This window comes from Molothrus ater, chromosome 6, assembly GCF_012460135.2.
Source record: "Molothrus ater isolate BHLD 08-10-18 breed brown headed cowbird chromosome 6, BPBGC_Mater_1.1, whole genome shotgun sequence".
In the NCBI taxonomy this organism is placed as follows: Eukaryota; Metazoa; Chordata; class Aves; order Passeriformes; family Icteridae; genus Molothrus; species Molothrus ater.
Genome location: NC_050483.2, coordinates 25237986 through 25263437, shown reverse-complemented (window position 1 = coordinate 25263437; position 25452 = coordinate 25237986). Strand labels below are relative to the sequence as shown.

General features: G+C 40.6%; 1 protein-coding gene across 1 annotated transcript; it reads right to left on the bottom strand.

The window, feature by feature from the left end:
* Positions 1 to 2979: 2979 nt before the first annotated feature.
* CHP1 (calcineurin like EF-hand protein 1) lies at positions 2980 to 23074 on the bottom strand. Its single transcript, XM_036384373.1, has 7 exons — positions 22856 to 23074; positions 16621 to 16693; positions 9587 to 9667; positions 8263 to 8390; positions 7306 to 7367; positions 6236 to 6358; positions 2980 to 4931 (listed from the first exon to the last, which is right to left on the bottom strand). Exons 1-7 carry the CDS (start codon positions 22920 to 22922, stop codon positions 4878 to 4880), a joined length of 588 nt encoding a protein of 195 aa, XP_036240266.1. The 5' UTR covers positions 22923 to 23074; the 3' UTR covers positions 2980 to 4877.
* Positions 23075 to 25452: the final 2378 nt, after the last annotated feature.

Below are 25452 nucleotides of genomic sequence, written 5' to 3'. Positions count from 1 at the left end.
AGCTATGCTTCTCGTTTAACCACTTCAACTTGTTTCTTTTACCTAACATGCAGATTGAAAATGCAATCACAACTCCAGGACGAACTCAAGAACTGCTATCAAATATAGAACACAAGGAATCTCATGCTAGTGGCATTAATTCCTTTGCTTTCAGTAAGAACTGTTGATGCCCTCATTTTTTTTTCTTCAGATTTAAACTAAGTACCATTCTCCAGCACAAAATTCCACGGACAATTTTGAAGAATTCAGGGGAATACCTGGCCTGCATGGTACTAATTTGGAAGGATAAAATATAATTTAGCACTATCTGAAAACAGTTACTGCATTTCAGATTAACTGAAAACAGTTTCACATGTTTCATGGTGTCTTAAATTCTTTTTATCTTATTATCAACAAGAATGCATAGGGCTAAATCAAATTCCACTATAATCTCTCCGCTTTCCATAGAACTTGTTTTGCAGGGTAGATTTTTGTACCTTCTGGTTTTGTCAAACAATTAGGAAGCCATCCCTTTTGTGCACTCCTGTGTCAGCACTACAGACATCATAAAAGGATATAACCATTCAGATTAGCAGAATTCATCCAGCCCACACATCGCATGAATAAGGATAACAGCAGCGTAGCTGTATTCGGCGCTATGCTCGTAGCACACATGCGAAGCCTCATTTCAGATGATAATTTCGGTTTCCCTTCCCCAGGTCGCTGCCGGCTACAGCTGTGCCCAGTCGGCTGCGGGGTACCGCTGTGCAGGAGCAGGCTCTCCCGCTCGGCCATCTGCTGCAGCCCGGCGCCGGAGCTGCCGGACGCCCTCGTCCCCAGCGCCGAAGTTGCTCAGACTTTTCAGGGTAGCGAGCGGGTGGGACCGGCCCGATTCCGGCTGCCGTCCCTCCCCACACGGCCACCGGCCCGCTCCCGCTCGGGGCGGGCGCGGCGACGGCGCCCGGCCGCTCCCACTGCTCCGGCCCGGCGCCGCGCGAACGAGCCCGAGCCCGGGCCCAGCCCAATCACGGGGCGGGACGGGGAGGCGGGTGTGCGGGCGCTCGGTCCCACAGCCCAGTCAGGGATCCGGCACCAGGCTTCGGGGTGGACGCAGCCGCCGCTCCCGCCGCACTCACCTGAGCGCGGCCGAGGCCGCGGGGCCGCGGCCGGCCCGGCCCCTCCGCCTCCTCCGCCCCTCACTCCGCCATCTTCCCCTCCTTCCCCCGGTCTCCCGGCGGGGGCTCGCTGCGCCCGGGCCCGCCCACTCGACCGCGAGCCTATTGGGTGCCGTGCCCGTGCATCAGCCCTCCGATTTTGGCGGTGATTGGCCAGCGGCGCCGTCCATCACAGGTCTGGCCTCCCGCCTCCAAGGCGGCCGGCTCTGATTGGCCCCGGGCAGGGCACAGGGAAGGGATTGGCTCGGGCGGCGCGAGCGGGACTGGCCCGGGGCGAGTCCTCCGGTGACCTCCAGGGGGGTTTAAAGGGGCCGCGCCGCAAGGGCGGACGCGCTGGGCACCCGCCCCGCACCACCGGCCGGGAGGGAATGGGCGCGGGTCGTGGGGTCCCAGTCCGCCGGCCCTACAGTACCTACTGAGCTCACCGAGCATCGTGCGTGCTCCGAAAGGCGGCCTTCAGTCGTTCTGCCTTCAGTCATTCTGCCGGGTTTTTGTCATCCGTAATTTTTTTTTAATTTTTTTTAGCAGCGGTAATTTTGCACTTCAAGCTGACGGGTGGATGCATTGAAGAGTGTGAAGAGGAGTACGTACCCATTCAGAAAACTCTCGAGAAACACCCCCGTCTCACCGTGATTCATCCCACATTACTACAAACCATTTAGCTCGAAATCTTAACACGTGTGTTCAAACATTTAATACAACGCTTTTCTGCGGCGTCACGTTTTAGAGCAGACTGGAATGAAACGCTTTTGCTAACTTCACTACTATGCCCACATTCTATTTGCAAGCAAAGCTCCAGTTTCAAAGAACCACAAACACGTTTTTATGTTCCATTCTACAATTACAGAACATAATTTTTACCCCTGCTCTTCATGAGTCAAATCCTGTATTTGGATTCTTTTCTTTTCCCAGTTGTTGCCAAGCTAAGGGGCCTATAGGTTTCAGTACTGATTAGATATCAAACCTATTTCTGCTTTCTACGGTCTTCACAATACTCTGGTAACCAGCTGCAACCAATAGTTCTGCAGTCAAGCCTCCAGCCAGCCTCAACATAAACTCCTGGCTGCAGATTTGAAAATAAGACTCTCCCTCAGTAGACTGGAGAATGGTTCATCTGTATTTAAAATTCTAGCCCTTGTACTACTTTTCATAAGACAAAGATGAAATATTAAGTAGCTCTGTCTCTGAGCTGCCAACACATTCACCTTCAAGATGATCTTTATCAAGACAAAATACTTTTATAAGAATCAGGTATGCCAAAAATATTACTTTAGTGGAAATCTGCTTGTATCTGTACAGCTTAGTTAAATTTAAAAAATTTAAGAGCTCAGGTCTCTAAAACTCCTCTTACTGTCTACCACCTTTTAAACTATATGTTATATATATAGTTTTCAGAATATTGAGTAAGATAGTTATTTACACCTGATTTATTCTGCTAATGGCGAAGTTAGATTCTGGTAGTTGAGAATCTTTCTTTTATTCTAGGAAGGTTGGTTGTTCTTTGATCAATTGTGTTATGGGGATTTTTTGTGGTACATGTGTTAGACTATTTGTGTTCACCTTCAAGCACATTAGCAAAAATCTCTGACATCTGAGGTGCGAGCTTGTAGGAACAAATGTCACGAAATGTCTGTGTGTCCTCTTCTGGAGCTCAGAAGAGGACATTCACTGGTTTCTGCCAGCAGAAGAAAGGATTATCAAGACTCTGAAAATAAGCTCAGTTACAAGAAACTGATCTGTAAGACCTGCTAGCACCATTCTTACTGGTATTTAGCTTTTCCAGTAATTAAAGGACAGTTGCCCTACAGGAAGAGCTGGGGGGTGGTTTGATTTTGATTTTTGTTTATACAGTAGAAGGTTTATTTATGGATTGATAAATACAATATCCAGTCTCACTGGGACAATAAGGCACAACTGTAGGTTACAACTATAGTGTCAGAAGACAGCAACACCTACTTCTAAGCAAATCACAAAGCTACAAGCAATTTTTACTTTTCATTAGTACTGTTACATTCCTATTTTACATGAGGCAGTTATAAAAGTATAATGTTTCTTTCTCATACAGAATAGAGCTTTTTAATTTACATTTCTTTCTGGAACTGTGCTGCACTCTGCAAAACTATGAAGTGCAACATTTTACTTTTGAATTTCTTTATTTATAACAAATCAAAAATCCTTCAGAGACTTGCATGTTATTTTTCAATGAAAGTGATGATTGAAGGAACTGAGAAAAAAGGAAATGCACATTTAACAGTAGTTTTGAGACCGGTAAGTATTTATAGAAACATTAACACATGACAGAGAAGCAGTTATAACACCGATTCTTCAACAAACAAGCTCCCAGGATTTTTTGGTTTTATTGGAAGTATCTCCCAGATTGTGGAATGCTCCAGCTGAACTACACGAGATCATTTGTCAATCTAGCCACAGAAAATTGTTACTATTGAACCTTCAAGGATTCCGATCTCTTTAATTTATCATCATTACATTAATAGTGTTAATCATCTTACACTTGCAAAGAGATTTGTATAGAAATACATTCTGAAATATTTGGGATAATATGATCTTTCCCAAATTGTATTCTTATACCAGAGCTTTCTTAAATACAGCTACCACCCTCAACACAAATATAACAGACTAGGACTTTCATACTGGAAAATATAAATAATTACTCATTATGCAGGCCACCATAATTGGGGGAAAAAACCCTATAAAATCAAGTTTCACAATTTCGTGTTTCACGACACTGTTACCAGGGGCAGTTACAGAACTACAAATCCAGATTTTAGCACGACTGGTTTTCTTGCATTTTGTACACTGGTAAACAAATTTACACTTTCAGAAGCAAAACCACCCTGATGAGGGGAGGGATCTTAGACGAAAACAATCTGGAGAGGACACTTCATGGTCCACCAGCTGTCAAGCCTGCAAGCTATGCAAAGGAAAGAAACAAGTTTCTGCCTCTGCTGCTAGAACAGTTCAAGTGACATAGTGCGGATTTCCTATTCCTTTTGAGAATACCACAACCTGTCCCAGAAAATCTACCACCATAGATTCTACTATTGTCCCCGAGAATTCATTCCACAAAGAACAAAATCTATTCACAGTACTTTAAAGTACTCTTGGCTATCATCATGCATTTGTGCTAGTTGTACAATGAAGCCATAGAAATTGAGAAGTTCTCAAGTAAAAGGCAGACTTAGAAGCACTGAAGAAACAAGTCTGCATGTAAAGAGCCAAATGGGAAAGGGGCAAAAATACTTTTTAAAAAAAGGCAGCTGTAATGTGGCAAAAGTGAATTATCAATGCACCTAGTATTTGAGTAGATGCTTGTCTCTGAAATGTTTCAGAGGGCACTTCTGTGGCACGTTCCTGTTTTTCTATTCTCAGATTCAGAGCTCAGAAGAATCAGTTTGTAGATTAAACAGTAGTGTTTAAGGAGAGACATTTTTACTAAAACGGTAGTGCAGAAGGAGACAAGAAAAAGGGCAAAAAACCCAGGATGGACAGCATTAAAAAAAGCTCCTTTTCCAAGTTGCATGGTAGCCATTTCCCTTCGTTCCTGTTGCACAGGGAATGTTCACATTGGTAGAACAAATCAGGGAGGGGTTGGAGATGTACTGTATATGCACCAGTAGCAATGCTCTGGGGTATGGTGCTAAGGAGAAAATGAAGTTCTATTCATTACATAGTTGGAGTAGAAAGGAATAGGCTCTCCATCCATCAGTGAAGGAATCGAATGCTCATTTTCTGCTCTACATCCACCTTCTCCAAAACCTGCAATAAAATTGAGAAACAGCTACTTAAGTTACTGTACATCTCTCCTACAAGGTTTCTTATTCTAGTAGTGAGGGAATGGGCAGGAACGTGGGATGTCTTCAATTCAGCATGCCAGTCCTTCATCTAGATGGAGACTGCTGTTTCTCATTGTGGGCTAAGGTCCATCCAAGGGAAGGAACTTAGCCATCAAAGCCGCAAGAAGGCCAATCAAAATGTAACTCATGTGGTTTCAGTCTGCCAACAGCACAGAAAGGCCTGGATTTCCAAAACTAGACTGTGTGGTATAATGTCCAGCCAGGAAACACAAGGGAGAATGGAGTAAAGAAAGGGATGTGAGCAATCATTGAAGAGCAAAATCAAGACCAGAGCACCACTAATTTAGATCATTGTAAAACTGGGGAGGCAAATTCATTCACTAAATTGCTATTAACACTGAGGCATGAAGACATTACTCTGCTCCAGGCTATTTCAGGAAGCAGACTTCAGTGCTCCAAGATGAAAGTAATTTATGTTTGATGAGACCTCTGGAAGTCTTTCAGTCCAATCCCTCAATTCCTACTTAAAGCGGGGCCTACTGAATCAAGTTTCTCAGGGCTTTGTCCTGGTTAAGCTTTAAGTATCTCCAAGGAAGAAAGATTTCTACATCTTTCAGAAGCTATGACCATCCTCCTTGTAAAATGTTTTCCTTAGAGCAAACCACAATTTCCCATGTTGCAACTTGTTTCCGTTGCCTTTTTGTTATCTCCAAGCCTAGTTCCTCTTGTCAAGAGTATCCCCTTAGATAGCTGAAATTGCTCTGCTACAGGATAACTTTCTCCACTGACTATCTAAAATGGCTCCCTACTATTACCTATTTCAGACTATTACAACATGTAATTCAAAGTACCAGAGCTAGGACCTTGAATACCAGTATTAGTTGTGTTGCTAGCAGATGAAATCTACCCGTGAAAGCTGATCAGTGCTATTACAGCAGAAGAATTAACCTGTTCTAACTGTGATAGTCAGGTTACTTGCGTAGAAAGAAGCTGCAAAACAAAAAGTGAAAGTTCTTCAGTATATTCAGGGCTGTAGCTTTATTTAAGAGTATAAAGAAATATGTGGACTAATTATTAGCACCCTGACAGTATTAAAAAACCAAAACATGACTAATAAAGGTCTAATAAAAAGCTAGCAGAAGGCTTTGCCCAAATGCAGGCACAACTATTTCAATGACTTCCTCTCTGTTCCCATTTGCATTTGTCTGAACGACTTGCTCATTACTGAGCAGCTTCACTTAGTCATTAAAAACATAGTTTACAAACCTTTACAAATTCTGCAAAGGAGATGGCACTATCTCCATCTTGATCAGCTTCCTGGATTGTCCTGTCAGCAATGCTGCCCAGCTGTTCATCAGAAATATTTACACCAACCATCATCCGTAATACCTGTAGCATACAAAATAACTATCACTGACATAGGAACAGAAGCATTCTTAGTGTTTTCTTTTTATGTGTACTGTCAAAATAACACCACACAAGATTTTTCACTGAATTAATTTCTAGCCAGACTTCTGTTGTCCTTTGTACATTAAGTCTTTCAGGAAATACAGGTATCTTTTGCAGCCACCACTGACAAAGAATCCCGCTTTTTCACTAGGCAGCAGGAAAAGGCAGAAGCAAGAGAAAATTTTTGAAACTAGGAATGAGTAATTTTGTCCAATGCTTCTACTTTTTCCCCCAGAAAACATACCAGCATTTGATTGAGTATCTGCTGTTTGAGATGTTTGCCTACAGGAATCTTGAAGGCACATGGTCCAGTGCCTGAACGTTACCCTCCACGTTCAGTAAAGCATTTTCTGAGCAGATAGAAGAGGGCAGTTCCAGTCAAAAGCAATCCTTTTCTTACATCAGGAACCACAAATTGCCATGTGTACTTCCCAGGATTAGTAGCGTGTAATTACTCCTAGCACAAGCCTAGTTTCATACATATGCAGAACTGATGAACTTTGATTACCTTTGCTGCAATTTCAAGAAGTTTTATTGTGTACAGAGGATGCACAGAGGATCAGGCAAACAACCTAATCCACCTCAGTGACTGTCCTTTTGAAATCCTTTTAGAAGCACCTTTGAAAGTGACAGAAGGTAGTTTTTAAGGAGCTTAGTGTATTATTTGTTGAGTGTTTAGGTGCCACTAGCAAAGTATCTGCCTAGCCTACCAAAGAAGAATAAAGTCCCATACTATATTTAAAGCTTTAAGGCAGAGGTAAGCAAAGCCACCACATTACTCCAGCAGCTCTTTTGAGAAAACCGTTGCAACTCCCCTCTTCTAAGTGGGTATGAAGTGACAGAGATCATCATGATTAAGTCATTCAAAGCAGCCCTGTACTATTTACCTGGAGAAGCTCATCCCTGGAAATTTTGTCATCTTTATCTAGATCATATAATCGAAAGGCAACTACAGAGAAGAAAGAAAGAAAGAGAAGGAACAGTTAAATTCAAGTGATGTTATTTATATTCATAATAATAGATGTATCTGAAAGAAAACCAACAAAACTAAGTACTTGTAAATTATTTTAAGAGAATTAGCTTAGAATTTTAATTCACCATAAAACTCATCCTCAGTTCCATAAAGTATTGTTAGCACACAGAGGAATAGCATTACTGCCAATAATGGAAATTTTTTTTGTTCACAAGCACTCTGCTTGCAGGATATTTCCTAAAAACCTCAAGTCATGGAAGAATAATTATCACTAGGATACATTCAGACCTTTAATTTCAGAGCCAACCGTTTTTACATGATCATTCCTTCTTTTTGACTATATTCTGGATGAGATATGACAAATTTTAAGTGTGAGGACTGTTGCCAACTTTGATTAGCAAGAAAGAGCATTCTGCTCATGAACTGTAGGCAGATATCCAATACTTGGGAAAGTACTCAGCTGAAGGTGGGGAAAAAAAGCAGAATTATATGGAAGTACTGGAGAAATAAGCATAAACACTTATTCATGTATGGGATATGGCTTCTAAATCTGAAATAATTTTGATACAAACCATTTTGAAACACACTTCTGTTATGAGACATCTTGCAAAGTATGTATATTACTCAAGAGTCAACTAATTCCACCAAATTCTAATAAAACAATGGCTCAATTGTTGACATTCTGAACAGATAAGGTTCCAAGTAAGCTTTTCAAAAGATTAGGCATTAAAAGGGATCATTCCACAGGAAATAACTGTGCGGGAAATCTCAAGCCACTTCCCTCCAATCCTAAGGGGGGAAAAAAACCCCAACCCAACCAAAAAGAAGATGGAAAAATAATTGATTCTATAGGAAGGTTCATATTTCTTACAGTGGAGCTTGTTACTTCTGCTGTTCAGTGGTTCTGGTCCATTCTGGTCTTTGCTCTTTTCATTATCTTCTATGGGTCGGAAGTGGGCTAGTGTCCTCATGAATCCACGGAAATTCACCTGGTCCTCTCTGTGTAAGAATTCAGCAGGTCAGTTTTTGGCATACCTTATACAAGCTCTTCATTTCAGTGAGGAAGACTATTAATATCCAAAGCACCAAGACCATGTGAACTCTTATTCTCACCTCCCCAGGGTTTGGCTGCCTATGCTGTTGCACACTGGGATTGTGCTGTTACAAAGTATGAAGTGTAAAAAAACCAGAAGCTGTGAGAAATCTTACTGAGGGCTCTCCTTCCCTGACCTGCAAAATCTATTTAAGCTGAAGCCCTCACCCTTAACAGTACCTGAGCTATCTTGCTGATCTGGATTGACTTGATACAGTTTCAGCACTGTCAGACTGGCCGACCTGACTGCAGTCACCAGGCCTGCTCTGCTTTTGTGTTCAGGCGTGTGCCCTTCTTCAGCAAGTACAGCACCCCTTCCAACTTTGCTGTCACTCTTGGCCCCTGCCTGTGGGGCTGTCATTGCTCAGTGCTCTCTGACAAAGAGTTCTCTAGTTTCTCTGGGGACCAGCCATGTAAGTACTTCCCAGGATGCCTTGTTTCTGTTCAGTAAACCCTGCCTCGTTTTAGCTGTTATTATGACTTGATCAGACAATCCAACCTTCATCAATCAGTAATAGCAACTGTGTTCAAGAGATTCCATAGGACAATCCAGAAAGGCATAATGAAGAGAGACAATATTGAAAATTTGATCATCTCTTTGGATTTGTGTTACAAATGTCATAATCTATGTCTAAATGTAATAAAAACCTAAAATCAACCAACCAAAAGACAATGTAATAACAATGGTACAGTTACTATATCAGATACAGTAAGACCAAATTAGTTAATTGTAATGCTGCTTTGCACAGAATAGTGTCGATACAAGTTTGCTTTAAGAACCAAATTCTATACATGGCCAGGAACTTCTTCATAAGTGTTCAGTAGTTTAAGAAGAAGAGTGGAAAACTGTGACAGGAGCCTGAGTTTGTCAATTAATAAAGCCCCAAAAAGTCTTGTAAAGTTGTAAAGTATTTCTCATTAAGAGAATTAAAATATGCTGAGGAAATTATGTACCCACATACACTTCATGGCAAGTTTGAAGTATTCAGGTATTAGTCAATCCAAATTCTGTGCTTTAACTATCAGCATTTCACTTCTATGAAAACTTCTGACAAACCACAAATTTTGGGTCTGCTCATAAATTCAGTTTGTTGAAACTCACCCTTCTGGAAAGAAGGCATTGATAATTCTGTCTCCGAGTGGATTGATGGCAAGCTCTGGAATCCGCTGGAAATCTTCACGGCTAAGGAAAGCAAATACACCACCAGTCAGCATAAAGTTGAAGTCAGAGAATTTGCTTAAAAAGAATTTACAGTAAAACATCAGTGGAATCCTATTTCTGCAGCAAGACATTTGGTGATTTTGAAAATGCAACTTTTTTAATCATGTTTTCTTTATGACTAATGGCAAAATAAAAGACAATGCCAAACCTGTATTGCATTACAAACTAGCAGTGCTCATTTATCACGTTAACAACATTTCTCAGACACTAACATCATTTGTGCTAGAGACTTCACTGTAATGATGCCAACTAGTTTGCAATATAAGAAAAGGAAAGCTTCTGAAGTTGTTTTGAAAGAAATTCCGGCTCAATGAAAATATTCATTGGAGTTTTTAAATACTTATTTTGGTACTTAATCATATGAGTTGTCATGACTTTTCTAGACTGCCTTATTTCAGATTCTGGAAGAATACCATACTTCTTTAAGCATACTGTAGGTCATTAGCCTGTTTTGATAGATTTTTTTTTTGTTTGTTTATGCAAGAAATCTTTATCTTATTATAAATACCAAATTTCAGATTATTTTCGCTTCAACCAAGCAGTATTCCTCTTTTAAACTAGCAATGTTACACTTTTACAGGTACCTGTACACCAGATATAATTTCACCAGTAGAGGCAAGTACTCAATGCTCTTGCCAGCCATTCTATTTTCTGGTCATGATTATTTGTACACAGCACAATATAAACACAGCTAAGTTACACTATTATTCTTCTGATCTGAAAGACATCGTGAGCTGTACTGCATACACATTTTAGAACAGTATGACATGAACACAGGCTTCATTCTCCTATTAGAATTGCGCTAAGATTTTTCTTTCAACCTGACAGACTGTCAGTGACAGCAGAGTGGGTAATCTTGGTGTGACCAAGGCAAACACACCAAATGTATCTTAGTGAGCAGGTTTGCTTGGTTTGTTTTTCCTTACAACAGAAAACAGCAACTTATCAGTTAGTTCAAGATGCACTTCATAATCATCTAGATTTTAAACTGCAAACAGCAAGGGGGTTAAGCTGTAAGAAAGTCCCACCCTGTTATGTCTGGATGTGTAACTTGACGTTTCCTGCCCAATCTCCAGAAATATTGGCAGTTCCCTTCAAGTCAAATGCAGTCTTGCTGATTTTGAAATTGGGGTCAAAGTCTCAAACTTGATTACTGAATTTTCAAAACTATGCTCACTAACTAAACTGGCAACAAGGTCTGACTCATGGCATCATTACACCAAAAACTTGGCTTAGTAAAGTAAACACAACGAAATTTTGAGATAATTTAAATATAAAAGCCTTTTATATTGCTGTGATATTAAAGGGTAAAAAAGAAATTGGCTGACTTTACCACCAGTCTGGCTTGGGAAAGGCAGAGAAGCAAAATGTTCTAGTTTTAAATGTATTCTAAAGCACTTTTTGCACCCAGTCACCACCACAGCACTGTTAAGAATCCTTATTACAGTGCAATCTTGTTAAACTGTCTGAACTTCTAACAGAGTGACCTGACCATATTTTTAAGTTATCCCAGCAAACTTCTCTGACCAGGTCCCGTGTTATTTTTAATAGGCAAAGTTAACATCTGTTTAGCATGATCAACTTGTTACCAGGCCCTTCAGGACTGCAGCATTTTAAGCTATTGCCGAAGGGCAAAGTATGCATTAATGATTTAAGCAAGAGATGCAGTGTTGTGGAAAGCCTATGTCCTAATAACAGTATTTTAACAGCAGAACTTCAATGTCAATGCTAACTTTATAACCTAAAAGCAGCAGCTGCTCTCTCTTCCATGTAGACCAAAATCCTAATCCTTCAGAAACTTTTACTTGCATATAATGACTTTTTAGTATTCAGCCTCCAGTGATTCTGTTTTCTAACAGGAGATTAACAATTAACCACAAATAATTCCCTGGTTTCAAATCTATTTGTCCTGTCATTATCAGGATTGCAGTAGAGCACTTTTGCTTATTAAGAGCACATTACTGAGTGAGTGTTATAACTGAAATAGCTGCAACAGCCATAAAAGCAAATGAATGTGAGGCAAGTTATTCTCACTTTATAAAGCTAAGCTTTCCTGCAGTCATTAGGGACCAACTTCACCTGGCTGAAGCTGGCACTTACATGAAATTTAATACCCTCTACTTCTTCTGTGTTCATGGGCAACAAGGCTCCTCTTAAGGTATCCTTACATGAACCTGGCTCTTATGAAATCTTTGCTTAAATGCAACAGGCAAAGCCACCTTTAATTGCATGTGGACATTATGTAGGCCAACCATTTAATACATACGCCAGTGTATTCACAATTAGATGTCATTTGCAGCTAAGAATTTCTAGAGTCTAAGCAAGACAAGTGTTCCTAAGCATGAGTATTCCCTCCAAGACACAGAGCAGATCCCTGCTGTAAAGGTAGTTGTGCCTGATTCTAAAGACTGCAAAAAGCCTACAAGACCCTTTTTTTCCTTCTGTTTCTGGTTGTTCATTCTCCTGTTACTTCTAGATGTTAGCAAAACGCTGTTCTATTTGTTCAGGGTGACAGGGATGAGGAGGGGTATCTAGAGCTGAGGGAAAGTAAAATAATGGAAAGGAAAAAACTCCCATATATATGAGCATCAGAAGTGGTAGAAAAAAGAAAAGATGCCCAGACTATACAGGTAACAAGAAATGACTTGAAGAAGGGAAATAACTAAAAGCAGTAAGGCGTATTATGCAAATTAGTCAAAAATATTTAAGAGCTTACTGCTGAAGAGGTTCCATTGCTCCATTCCCTTTGCTAGCATCAGCTTTGCATTCATCTAACCTTTTGATGGTCTAATGTATCCCCTATAAAAAACTCCCTACCTTCCCCCTCTCCAATTAGCTTTCTGTGGAATTCACAACTTGAGGCAGTTCAAAAACTTCAAAAAAGTCTAAGAGCACCACAGCTGACAATGAGGTGCTGGCAGCCTGGAGAAGTTACGGGGAAAGAATAAGAATATCCCCGCCCTTCACGATTGTGTCATCCATCTCATCTAACTCCATCCTTACGCATGCTCTATGCAAATGTTAAAAGTTGCTTAACTATCACAGCACTAATTGGTTCATAAATGTAAGGCCAAGGAGTATGTAAAAAGGTGATAATTAGATGAGCAATAAGGAAGGGAAGAAAAAAGGCAGCATGCATAAAGTGTGGTTGAAGATGCAAGTATAGTCTATTCTTGTACCCTGTCTTTTCCAATCCAAACCCATATCCTTCCTGTCTTTTCTATTTTAGATAAAGCTAAAAATGCTTTGCATTTGCTTGAGCAAAAGTAAAGAATTCCACATTCACAGAGCTAGCTTTTACGTTTTGCAATCTTGAAGTATCTGTTTTAACTAATAAGACCAAGCCTGACATCTTTCCAGACCCAGATGGTTCAGTCAGCTGACAAAGACTGACAGATGGCCTGGCTGGCTCATGTTACCCTTCTCTCAGGATCAGAGGCTTTCTGAAGTTCTCCAGAAGACATGTGTGAACAGCTTTCATAAACACAAGACATGTATAAACAGCTCAGTGTGTCTATTCTCTGTAGCTACCAGCTTTCAGATCCTTCCTTCTTCTATGCTTACCAGGCTATATCAATTACTGTACAGTAAAAACCACTTCTCAAGTGCTTAACCTGTCTTTTCCCCAGTGCCCCAGAAACTACTGTTAAGTGGGAGGTTCCATACAAAAGTTACAGGCAAAGATTGCAGTGTATATAAGTACCTCCTTTTACAGCTTTCTATATGTCTGTCTAGAGCTACTTACTAGTTGATAAGCTTTGGAACAAAGGTATTCTTGTGTGGTGTACGCTGCAGTACCAGCCCAACAGGAAGACTCACTAAGCAATCACATACTTGCTCTGTTCATGCTATACTATTTCCCCATATTGGAAATCAGCATGTAAGTAAGGAAACATGCACTCTTTTCCTCCTGAGCTATAGTTAGGATGTAAACTGAACAAGTATATTCCAGATTTCACAATTTAGATGTAGCTACGGACAACCAAGGGTATCAATCTTTTGTTTTGACAACTCTGCATGTCACAATATTTAAATCAAAGGTGACAAAAGAATTTTCAAGAATTTCAAGAACAGTTTTGTCTTGTCTTTTCCAACATGGTTTTGTTTAGAAAAACTCATTTTGTTTAGAAAAAGTGAAGCTAAGGAAAATTACAAAATTTTTCTACACTTTTAAAGAAAGGTGAAGGTAAACCTGATATTTTTATCTTTACAGGTAAAAATGGCTGTAGTCACTTAGAGAATAAATATGTGAGAGGGGAAAAAAGGAAGCAAAAACCAAAAACTTTTTGAAGACCAAGCTTTGTCTTTATCAATAACCATCTCTAATATTTCATTTCTGTAACTCTTTAAAAACAAAGTACCTTGAAATTGCACATAAGTACACATATCTGGCTATGAAAGATTTCTGCTTTTGATTATAGTTCCAGAACTACCAGGATTAATCATCATCTATCAGATTTTCTGTACAAAGTGCTCTTTACTTTGCCCTTCTTCAGAAGTGTGGTACACATTTAAAGATTTATTTCATGCCATAAAGAACTGACTGACATTTCTTTTCCTAATCATGGTCACATGAGTGATTTTGTCATGTTTGATTTGTAAATCAAAGGTGCAAGTCATCCTTACGGAAACAATAAATCTTGCTCACAGGAAACAAACGGAAGACATACCCTCTAAACTGTTTGGTGGTAGTAAGCAAGTGATAACTTCTTCTTACTTGTCTTAGAGCATCAAGTTCTCTTTGATCCGTATCTCAGAAACCAACATCTATGACCTTCCAAGCTGTAGTTCTTGCTCTCTCCTCAATCTATTTTTCAGGAAGTAGTTATCCATTACTTAAACTTACAAAACTGCATTTTGAGAGTACCAGAACAAGTTTAAAAAATTGAATGCCACTCTTAAGTCAGACATGTTTGAGAGTGGGCTGTGCTTAGGGGGCAAGACTGCAAGTCAAGAGATCATAATACGCACGGTTGCTAGGATTTCCCAAACAACCTCCACTTCCTTTCCTAAGTACTACATGATTATCAACAATAGAAGTCTGCCTCCTCCTGATGCATAATACCATGAAACTAAGCATTGTGCAACAGACATTCATAGCATATTTAATCAATTACTCCTCTTACATAAACTGAGTACAATCACTTTGACATTTATACAAACCTTATGGATTCAGTAAGTGAATTTAGTGTTGGAGAACATGCAAGAGATGAGGAAGAGCACATCCTAGGTTCAAATTGTGCTAGACTAATTCAGTAGCCATCACCTTTATTCATCAATGAATATTAAATTCACATATAAAGTTTGAAAAGGCTGTTAATGTTCTTTTCAAAATAATTTTAAACATAAGGAGTATTAACCTTATCCACAATCTCATCAGTTGATCTCTACATCAGAATTGCCAATGCTACAATTTAAATGCATTGGTTGAAGTGTCAGAGCGGGCTTTTGGAAGTTCCTGCATATCGCATCCCAAGCCAATTTTTTACGTGCACAATCCATTTAGTCATCCCTTCAGCTATGCAAGTCTAGATATTTACAGTACAGCCACAGTCCAAATCACCGGAGTCAATCAGCCTCAAAACCTACACAAAAGGCAAAAAGGGAAGGAGAGTATTTTTAACCCAAAATAATCACTCTGTAGTCCTGTTTACCATACAATTCCACATCCAATTACTTAAATGCTGAGAAGTCAGCAATTCGTGGCACCAGACGGAACTGCGCATTTCCTTCAGGAAAGGAAACTGCAGTAAGCCCAAAGTACTGCCAAAGACCATGTGTCTTACAACTTGCCACTTTGATCTTTTAAGAGGTGATTGCAGCATTACAGTTAGGTTGGTTTAAAGGTAGGCCTATAGCTTTTCTGGGTTTATAGTGCATCCTGCAGTCATATTTTACAAGCTCACATACAAAACCTCAGGTGATGCCTGAATCACTGAATTTGACTGGGAGAGAGCTGCTATAAAAGAAATTAACTCTGTAGGAGCCAGATCTCATGTTATGCTACAACGATGTCCCTTTCTCCTTCCTACTCTCTCCTGCATTCTTCTCCAGCTTTCCTGTGCCACTGTGGCTATAGGGTGAATGGGAAACAAAATCCATGAGAGCAGGAAAGGCAGGGAATGACAGCAGGCAGGGATATATTTTAACAGGCCATCATCTCACCAGAGTTTACCTTTTAGTTGGGAATAGTATTTTCTAGCAGACTTGGTCCATCAAAATGAAAAATATTTTGCAGATAAAGTTAAAGAGTCATCTTTATTTAATTGACTAAGCTGTTAGAAACCAGTTTACTTCTGTAGCTTTCGAATTGTAGATAGGAAACAAACACTAAAGATCTTAGAATGTTCTGCACTACCACTTTAAATAACAGAATGTTTAGTCACAATGACTTGGTTCCAGCTCTTTTTTTATTTTTAAGCATACTAATAGATATGGGTGTTCAACAAGAGGTGCAAAATTAAATATAGTAAATGGATTGCAGATCCAAGTGGTGTTTTAAGACACTGGATATCAGAGACAAGTAAGTATAGATCTTTTTTCTTATGAAAGCCAGGATAAAGATGACACAGCAGAACCATTCTTGTATTAAATAGTAGAAGCAACATATAAAGAAAGGTAAGAAACATCAATCTAAAAGTGTTGTTTCACAATTCTGAACATTTTTATAAGACTCTGAATACCAAATCTGAACTTTCTCCTATTAACTACTACAAACCTTCAACACAACAGTAAAGACAGTTGGTACTTAGAGCACCTCAGTTCAACAATTAAACCTTTCATGTAGACAGTAGCTATGAAAAAACTTGTTACAATAGCCTCAGTGATTTACTAATGAGAAAAACAGGCAGACATCCTGCAACAGCAAGCCACCAATACAGATGTGCCAATGCAAGTACAGCGGAATTACCCACCTAAGAGTGCCATTTTCTCCTTTGTCCAGGCTGGTGAAGCGACTGTAGAGGCGGGTGATTTGACTGTGGGAGACTGAAGAAAAAAAGAAAGAAGATGACAAATTAGCATGTCAATGATTCCTCATAGGAGAAGACCTCTGAACTTTGCTGTTGCCAGAAGCTGTATTCAAAAAAGAGTTCACGTAGAACCAGTTACATTGAAAGCACATGACAAGGAGCATTTAGGGACTTTATGAGCTATAAATCACAGCTTAATATTCAAGAATCCACAAATTAGCTCATTCTTCAAAAATCTGTCTAACTCCGTCTTCTACCCATTTCTATTTTTTATCTTTAACAATTTTTGGTTATCTGACTCAGTAAACGTCAATTAAAAAAAAACAAACTTGATTCACAGTTCCACTTTATTTCCTTTAATTCCTTTACAGCTAGAATTAATCTGAACACAGCCTACACTGATAACCTCTATATCACTCATGACACTAAAGACCCCTGCTATAGAATCTTTCCTTAACTTTTGCTTATCTCTACTCCCATTGTCTGTTTTCCACCTAAAGACAGAAAGTGAGCTCAGTTTCTCTGCATCTGGCAAGTGGTCAGAAAGGCTTTAATTTTTACTTTACTTTTCTTCCTTTACAGGACTGCTGAAATCTGAACATTTTGGGGTTCACAGAATAAGAGAATAACCTGACTTGGAAGAGACCCAGAAGGATCACTGGAGTCCAGCTCCTGACCCTGCACAGCACCATCCTCATGTGCCTGAGAACACTGTCCAAACATTTAAGGAACTCTGTCAGGCTGGTGCTGTGACCCCCTCCCTGGGAAGCCTGTTCCAGTACCCATTCACTCTCTGGGTGAAGAACTTTGTCCTAATATCCAGCCTAAACTTTCCCTGTCACAGCTTCATGCTTTTCCTTCTGGTCCTATGACTGTTCACCAGAGAGCAGAGATGAGGAACGTTTTGTTCCAGAACTTGGAGCCAAAGATAGATTTCTTGTTTTTATTTACTATTATATTTTTAATAGTATTTTTTAGATCATGCATTCAACCAGCAATACTTTGGTGCCCAGCCCTCTGTTAAGATCTCTCTGCCTTCGAGGGAGTCAACAGCTCCTCCCAATTTAGTGACACTGGCAAACTTAGTATGCCTTCCAGTCCTGCATCCAAGTTGTTCACAAAGACATTAAGGAGAACATCTCCTTAACATCAAAGATGTTGAGGAGAACAGCTGGCCCTGAAATGGAGCCCTGCAGAACCCTACTAGTGACTGGTCACCAGCCTGATGTTACCCCATTCACTGAAACCCTTTACACCCAACGTGGGAGCCAATTGCTCAGAAAATTAATTTCCAGGTTCTAGGACATGGAATTAAAAATAAAAAGCCTATTTCTAAAGAAATTTGAGAAGGAGTTGAGCTACAAAGCAAGCAGAAAGTTATTGCAGACTTTAAAACTGCACTTTGAAACATAAATTACAAAGGCAATATTAAGTTCAGCATAACTGTGTCAACATTACCAAGATACTAGACAACCTAAGGTATTAGACAACTAGATCTTTAGTCTGTGATGTGAGTGGGATGAACCTCTATAGAATAGCAATTCCTTTAACACTGAAAGAACACTTGTCCTGGTTTCAGCTGGGACAAAGTTCATTCTCTTCTTAGTAACTGGTACAGTGCTGTGGTTTCTGGATTTCATAGGAGAGTAACGATGACAACACACTGTTGTTTTGGCTGTTGCTAGGTAGAGTTTACCCTAAGCCAAGGGCTTCTCAGCTTCCCAGGCTCTGCCAGTGAGGAGGTGCACAAAAAGCTGAGAGGGAGCACAGCCAGAACAGCTGATCTGAACTGGCCAAAGGGATCTTCTGATCTTCACAGAACATCATGTCCGGTGAATACAATTCTGGAGGGAATTGGCCAGGAGGGGCCAATTGCAGTCTGGGGACAGGCTGGGCATTGGTCGACAGGAGGTGAGCAGTACTGTACTATGTACAGTACTTGTACTGTGCTTCATTTGTCTTTCTTGGGTGTTATTTCTCATTCATTACAATTAGTATTAGCATTGTTATTATTGACATTTTAAAATTTATTATTATATTTTACTTTATTTCAATTATTAAACTTTTTATCTCAACCCATGGGTTTTACCTCCCCTCTCCCCGAGCTTCTACCCTGACCCTGACAGGGACTAAGGAAGCATCTGTGTGGTACTTACTTGTCAGCTGAGGTTAAACCACAAGGCCCTACAGTAGATCTTGGCTTTTCAGTCTCTTCTGATAAATTTAATAAATACATGAAATAAGATTGATTGACTGTTAATGTGTATTCAGTAAAGATGTGATTGTCTACAATGTTAAACTAGGACTTACTGTAATTCTCAGATTAAATAGTTTAAAAAGCTTTCACCAGGACATGCACAATACTTCTCTTACTTGCTCAAACTTATTTGGGAAGAAGTTGCACACTAGCTGTTTGATCTGTAACAAGTGAGGCAGGTTTCTTTTCAGGTTTGTTTTTTCTTTCTCGAGGCTATTTATTTGTTTAGGTTCAACAGTTTTCTCCTTTAGCACGACCTGCCAGCAACTGGGTTTTCAAACACACCCCCCCGCCTTTTTGTCTCCTCAGCAACTTGCATTCTTTGCATAGGATTGGGCAATTTGCTCAGTTTCACCTCAGGCAACTTCTCTACGATAAGACTGGGCAGCTTGCTCACTTCCAAGTTAAGCAACACACACAGAGAAAATAAGTACCAGTACTCTAAAGACTTCAACCTTCTGCATTTCTGATTTAATGTTTTAGATACCATAACAACAACTGATGGTGAAAAAAAGAAGGCTAGAGTTAGATCTATTAGAAGTCCCATACTCCCACTCCTCCCTGAAAACAAAGAAGGTGATGAGAATTCTACTCAGCTACCATTCCCAAACTGATGTCAGCATCTCCATTTTTGGAACATCGCTGTACCAGCTAGTATGTGAGAAATAGTCCATAGCTGTTGACAGGAGAAGTGATATTTTCATTAACGTCACTCTAGACAAAAAGCATATCACAGCTCTGTGCAAAAGGAGGATGATTCAGGTTCACCACTGTCTTCTGTCGTAATTTCCTTTTGGCTCTCATCCCTCACAAAAGCTGTGTCACTGCATTTGTAAGCAAAGTAAAGATTCTCCTGAATACCCAGGAGAGTTAAGATCTGCAATTTATGACTGCTTCTAAAGTTATGACTCAAAAGCTACGGTTAAGGCTTAAAATTAGCTGAAACACCATTTTATACTGCTACTCCACTAAGATCCTCCTAAAAATTTTGGGTCAAGACCTCTAAATTAGGAGTTGCTCTCTCTATTTTACTTATGTTAAATCACTGTAAAGCTTTTAGCAATTACATATTCTTGTCTACAACAGTAGCATAAACTCATATAAAAATATATATATACTTGGAAAAATATATAAATATCCATCAGAAAAATCTATTATCTGCTACCATGCAAACATTTTTTCCTCCCAAATTAAGGTATGAGCATTAATTTATTATTAATCCTTAGGCAGAGTGCTTCAAAGCATGGAAACAAAGGGTGTGAACCAAATAGTTTGAATACTGTTACATTCCAACAGCTTTCCAAAAGCTTGCAACAGAATGCAGACAAGCAACATCTTGGGTCTCTCATCTGTTTTTTTGTTTTGTTTTTTTGTATAGTTGTTAATGAAATATCAAAGCAATTAGGATGACTTCAAGGTGTTTTCCTGCTCAAATCTCAAAATGTTTAAATGCAAAGCAAACACTTTCTAGACAACACCATGTGAGATTTAGGACTGTCAACTTCAGGCTTCGCACCTGCTGCTGAGAACCTCATGCATTACCTTTGCACATGTCTCTGAACTTACCCTACAAAGTGCTTTTCACTACCACAAAATAGAGAAGAATTTTAATTCAAGCAAATTTCATTCAAGAGATTGTGTCATTGCTTAGCTTTTGAAAGACTATGCCTCTAGTGTCCTAAAAGACATGTTCTTTATCTGTTCTGCTGAAGAACATTTACAGTTTCTCACTCATGTCAGTATCATTAGCTATTCAGTTTTGTGCTACATGAAATTGAGCAGAAGTTATATAATTCCACAGTTGAACTCAATCAAATTGGTTAAGTTGGTTCTACTCAGTACTACACACCTACCCCAAACGAACTGTAGAAAACACATTTCACAGTAAAGAGGCCAAAAAGGAATCTTTGGGAGCACTTATCAGACCACCAGTTCAAGATGGACTTGTAATGCTGCCAGATTTTTTCATGTCTACAAAGTCCCTTTCTCAAACTCTTCAGTAGCTAAAGTACCATCAGCATTAAGTTTCCAACAGACCACAGCAGTCTATTCAGTAACACTACCTTAGCATTCTGCCTGTGAACTTCGATCCAGTTAAGTAGTGTTTGTTTGGGTTTTTTCCCCACCTTGTATAAATATTTTCACCTGTATGAAGTGTATAACAGTGCTAACATCTTGGTGGAATTTTCCATCTACCTAGAGAAATATAAAAAGCAGAGAAAAATCACATTCCTAAACTGCAGTTACAGACTGGGGAGAAGAAGAAAATGATTGATAACGTCAATGAGACACACTGTGATGACTTACAAGCAAGCATGAGTCAGAGATTAGCAATGGTTGGTTAACAAAGTGGTACTAATTATAAAATTTACTAGATAAAAACATGGGGAAATGAATGGACATCAGGTCACAAAGCTGAAACCCACCAGTCATAACTTTGATCACCCTCTGATGATACAAGAAGAGCATTTAGAGGCTAACTAGAGTCAAGTGGATTTATTGCTTACAATGCCTATATAGCCATCTAAATGGTATTTATTTAACTATCATGTAAGTAAACTTTAAGGAATAAAACACCACAGACAATAAATCAAGTAGCAGCATGAGGAAAAATGTAAAACCTTCTGGAAAAATATTCCAGATTTGGGGTTTGGATTTTGAAGCATCTTTATAAATGACAGGAGGCTTCCTTTACTCCATGATCTTTGTGATTAAAAAGAAAAAAGCCATATAAAGTTATTGCTGGATAAACAGACTTTGACATTTCTACTTGTTTATCACAGCTTTCCTCTAGAAGGTTTTCATGACAGATGGAAAAAGGATCATGGAAACTATGTTAACTCACTCAGCCTGCCACTACACTAGCTCCAGTGCTCTCTTAATCTTCTACTCCTTTCCTGTAGACAAGCATTTTCCTGACACAAATAAACTAACACTTAAGAAGAATATATGGTCTCATTTATATTGGAAAGAAAACCAAAGAAAGCATTTTCAAGTAGCAAGAACAGATCAGAATGTATATTCAGAAGAAAAATTGGAAAAGCTGGGCACAGCATGTTAACCTGAGAACATTCCTGGAGAAACAAACAGCAAAGTGATACCTATGATGTTATGACCTCTGCTCCCCAGATAGTTAGGAAGGCATCCTGCATTTATTATCATTTAGTCGAACTAAATCATTTCTTATCATTTGCTGGAACTCTCAGGCAGTCATTCTATCAGGCAAATTAACAACACTGGAGTTTCACCTTCTCTAAGGTACTTTATGTTTGTGCAGTATAACTCGATCAAATACTGTAGGGTAAAGTATCTAAATATTAGAGTCCAGCTTAAATAATGCTCACCCAGTTGCTGACTAGTACAGGAATTTCACTTCTTTTTAGTTAATAACACTTATGTCTCGTGAGTTACATTACTTCCTTTAGGGTTTAAATACCACTCAGCATTCATTCTGAATACCCTTACGGCAATTTTAGCATTAACCGATAAAACAAATAACACTTGGGGGAAAAAATTACTATCCAACGACAGCTTCTTTGGGTTAAAAACTGAGAGACACTCCAGCATCAGGCATCGATACAGACAACTCTTCAAAACCCAAGGAGTTATCTCTGACCGAATACAATACTGCACACACCAAGAGCACTGCTTCCCTTCTATCCCGCTGGGATCTCGCTGCTGCCACCGGCAGCGGTGGGGGGGAACCGAGAGGCGCTTCCCAGGTTTCCGCGGGCCTGCCACACATGCCCGGCCCCGGGGGCTGCGCTGGCTGGGACCGGGCACTGCCCCGACGCGAACGCCGCGGCCGCGCCGGGCAGGGCCTGTCCGGCCCCAGGGACTGCGAGCGGCCCCGCTCCGGCCGCCGAGCCCGCGTACTGCCCGCCCCGCCCCGCCCCGCCGCACTCAGGCCCCCGCACTCACAGCCCGTCTCCTTCTTGATCTCCTCGATCTCCTCGTCCCGCAGCAGAGTGGACGCCCGGGACCCCATCGCCGCCGCTGGGCCCGAGGGGAAGGGAAGGGAGGGGCCGGGGGAAGAGTTACGCAGCCGAAGAGCGGCGACAGCGGTGCCACAGCCGCCCCGGCACAGGCCCGACCGCGGCCGCCCCCTGCACTGAGGCGGAAGGCGAGCGCGCACCGACTGCCGCGGCCCCGCCCGCCGCCTCCGCCCAGCCCAGCCCAGCCCGGCCCGGCCCGGCCCGGCCCCGCCCGCCGCCGCCCGCCCCTCACACGCCCGGCAGCCGCCCCCGAACCCCGCGCGCAGGCGTGTGGGAAGCTCTTGTGCGCAGCGAGAGAGCGGCCGGCTAAAGTAATTGCGTTGTTCTTTCTTTCTTTCCCAAGTTGATAGTGGCTCCCGGTCCTGCCGTCTTGCTTTGTTTTGCAAATCGCAGAATCACAGAACGGGGGAGGTTGGAAGGGACTGCAATGGGTCAACTGGTCCAAGCTCCCTGCTCAAGCAGCACTTGGCACAGGATCCCATCCAGATGATTCTTGAGTATCTCCTGTGAGGGAGGCTCCACAACCTCTCTGGGCACCTGATCCAGTGCATGGTCACCCACACAATAGAGTTTTTCCTCATGTTCAGGTGGAACTTCTGTGCATCTATTTCTGCCCATTGCCTCTTGTCCTGTTGCTTAGCACCACTGATGAGAGAGCCTGGCTCCATGCTCTGACACCTTCCTTCAGATACTGATAGACATTGAAGAAGTCCACACTCAATCATCTGTTCTCAAGGCCAAACAGGCCCAGTCCCTCAGCCCATCCTCCAGCTGACCATTCATCCTTATTGCACTCCACTGGTTGCTCCAGGAGCTCCACATCTCTCTTGTACTGAGGAACCAAGAACTAGAGCACAGGACACCATTGGCCTTCTTGGCCACAAGGGAGGGCACTGCTGGCTCATGGCTTGTTGCCCACCAGGACCCCCAGGTCTTTCTCTGCAGGGCTGCTTTCCAGCAGGTCAGTAGTAATGATAAGCTTCCACCTCAAACAGTGGAACCTGATGAATGTCTGTATTTTTTTCCCTCCTTCATGTCAGTGAAGAGCTTGGAAATTGGCAGAAGCGCTCCAGGATTAAGGATAATTTTTGGTCATGGAATAGTCAATGGTGAGGTTTGCTTACTGCATTTTGGGGCAGGGGGGTCGTGCCCACCAATAGTTCAGCATTTTAAATCCTTTTTGGGTCACATCTGAATTACTTGGTTTCATTTTTTCTCCTAAAATCAGTAGGAATTAGAATGGTGTATAAATCAAACGGCTTTTGTTCCCCAATTATCTATAAGTGAAATAATAATAATAACAGCTCACTTTGGGAAGGTCTTGGGACTGTATTGAATTAAAGCTTACTGGTTAAATAACAGTGGTTAATGTCCAATGAGACTGCTAATGAAAGTAACTCCTCCAAAGTATTCAGTTGAGATAAGAGTGCCCCCTGTTTACATCCTGAAGGCAAGTTCATTTGATATGTTGTTGTACATGTGCAAGACTTTCCCTTATGGACTGTGCTGAGAGGTTAAAGGTCATGTTAACTTGGTCTTACTTTTATTCACACAGGCAAAAACATCTCTATTGAATGATCTGTTTATCTGAGCCTCCTTCACTAATGGCATAAATATGGGAATATTTAAGAAAAACATTTCTAACGTATAAAGGTCCTGTGCATTTCTATTGCCATCTGCTTTGCCTCAGGGATAGGAGCAAAGTGCTGAGGGGCAACTAGCTAGAAGGCATCTACTGGACTTACCAAGTGATTAACTTACTTCATTCTGCCTTTTTTTATGTACTTGCTTTATTCTATATGTAATAATCTGTAAATTAATTAGTTATAGTTCAATGCTGGCTTTGTTTCTGATGGGATGCAAAGTCATTAGATTTGACTAGTCTTTAACAAGTGTCCAAAAGTTGCTTTTCAGCACTAGAATATAAATTGCTTCTGTCATTAAATTAAACAGATTCAGGGAAGGGAACAGCAATGCTTTTTGAGTATAGTGAAATGCTTCCTTCCTTTCACAGGAGGAGAAGGGATGCGCAGTGCTTGCTGGGGGAACCACAACTCACACTGACTATAATTCCAATTTTCAAACTCAGTTGTTCCAAGTTTGTTTTCCTCAGCTCTGAAAAGGTGAACAAGGTGGTGGGTATAAGGCTTCTTCCAAGGTAAAAGGTTCCTCCAAGGTATTGTTTACAATTCTTCTCTCTCACATTTTTCTCTCTCTTTTTTTATTTTTGTTTGTTTGGTTTGGTTTTGGTTGGTTGGTTTTGATTTTTGTTTTTTGTGTCTTGTTTCCCAGTAGTGTTCCTAGATAGAAGAATTTCCTTGGTTTGTTTCCTTGTCAGCTTGTGGTTTCAGGGAGAATTTCCTATGAGCATTTCACCTATGGTGGAATGGTTCCAGAACAATTTTACAGGAAAGTTAGAGTTATATAGATGCTCTCAAAACATTTATAAGTGTGCCTTCAGAAAGCTAGTAAAATATATATTTCAAACTCCTGCAGACCCATGCTCCAAGATGGTTTTACTTT

Bases quoted from the DNA above. Each gene is read 5' to 3' on its own strand.
- CHP1 (XM_036384373.1), bottom strand. From the start codon at position 22,922: ATGGGGTCCCGGGCGTCCACTCTGCTGCGGGACGAGGAGATCGAGGAG. The intron at 16,694-22,855 runs GTGAGTGCGGGG...TTTTTTCTTCAG, and splicing joins GATCAAGAAGGAGACGGGCT to TCTCCCACAGTCAAATCACC. The intron at 8,391-9,586 runs GTGAGTTTCAAC...ATTCTTACACAG, and splicing joins AATGCCTTCTTTCCAGAAGG to AGAGGACCAGGTGAATTTCC.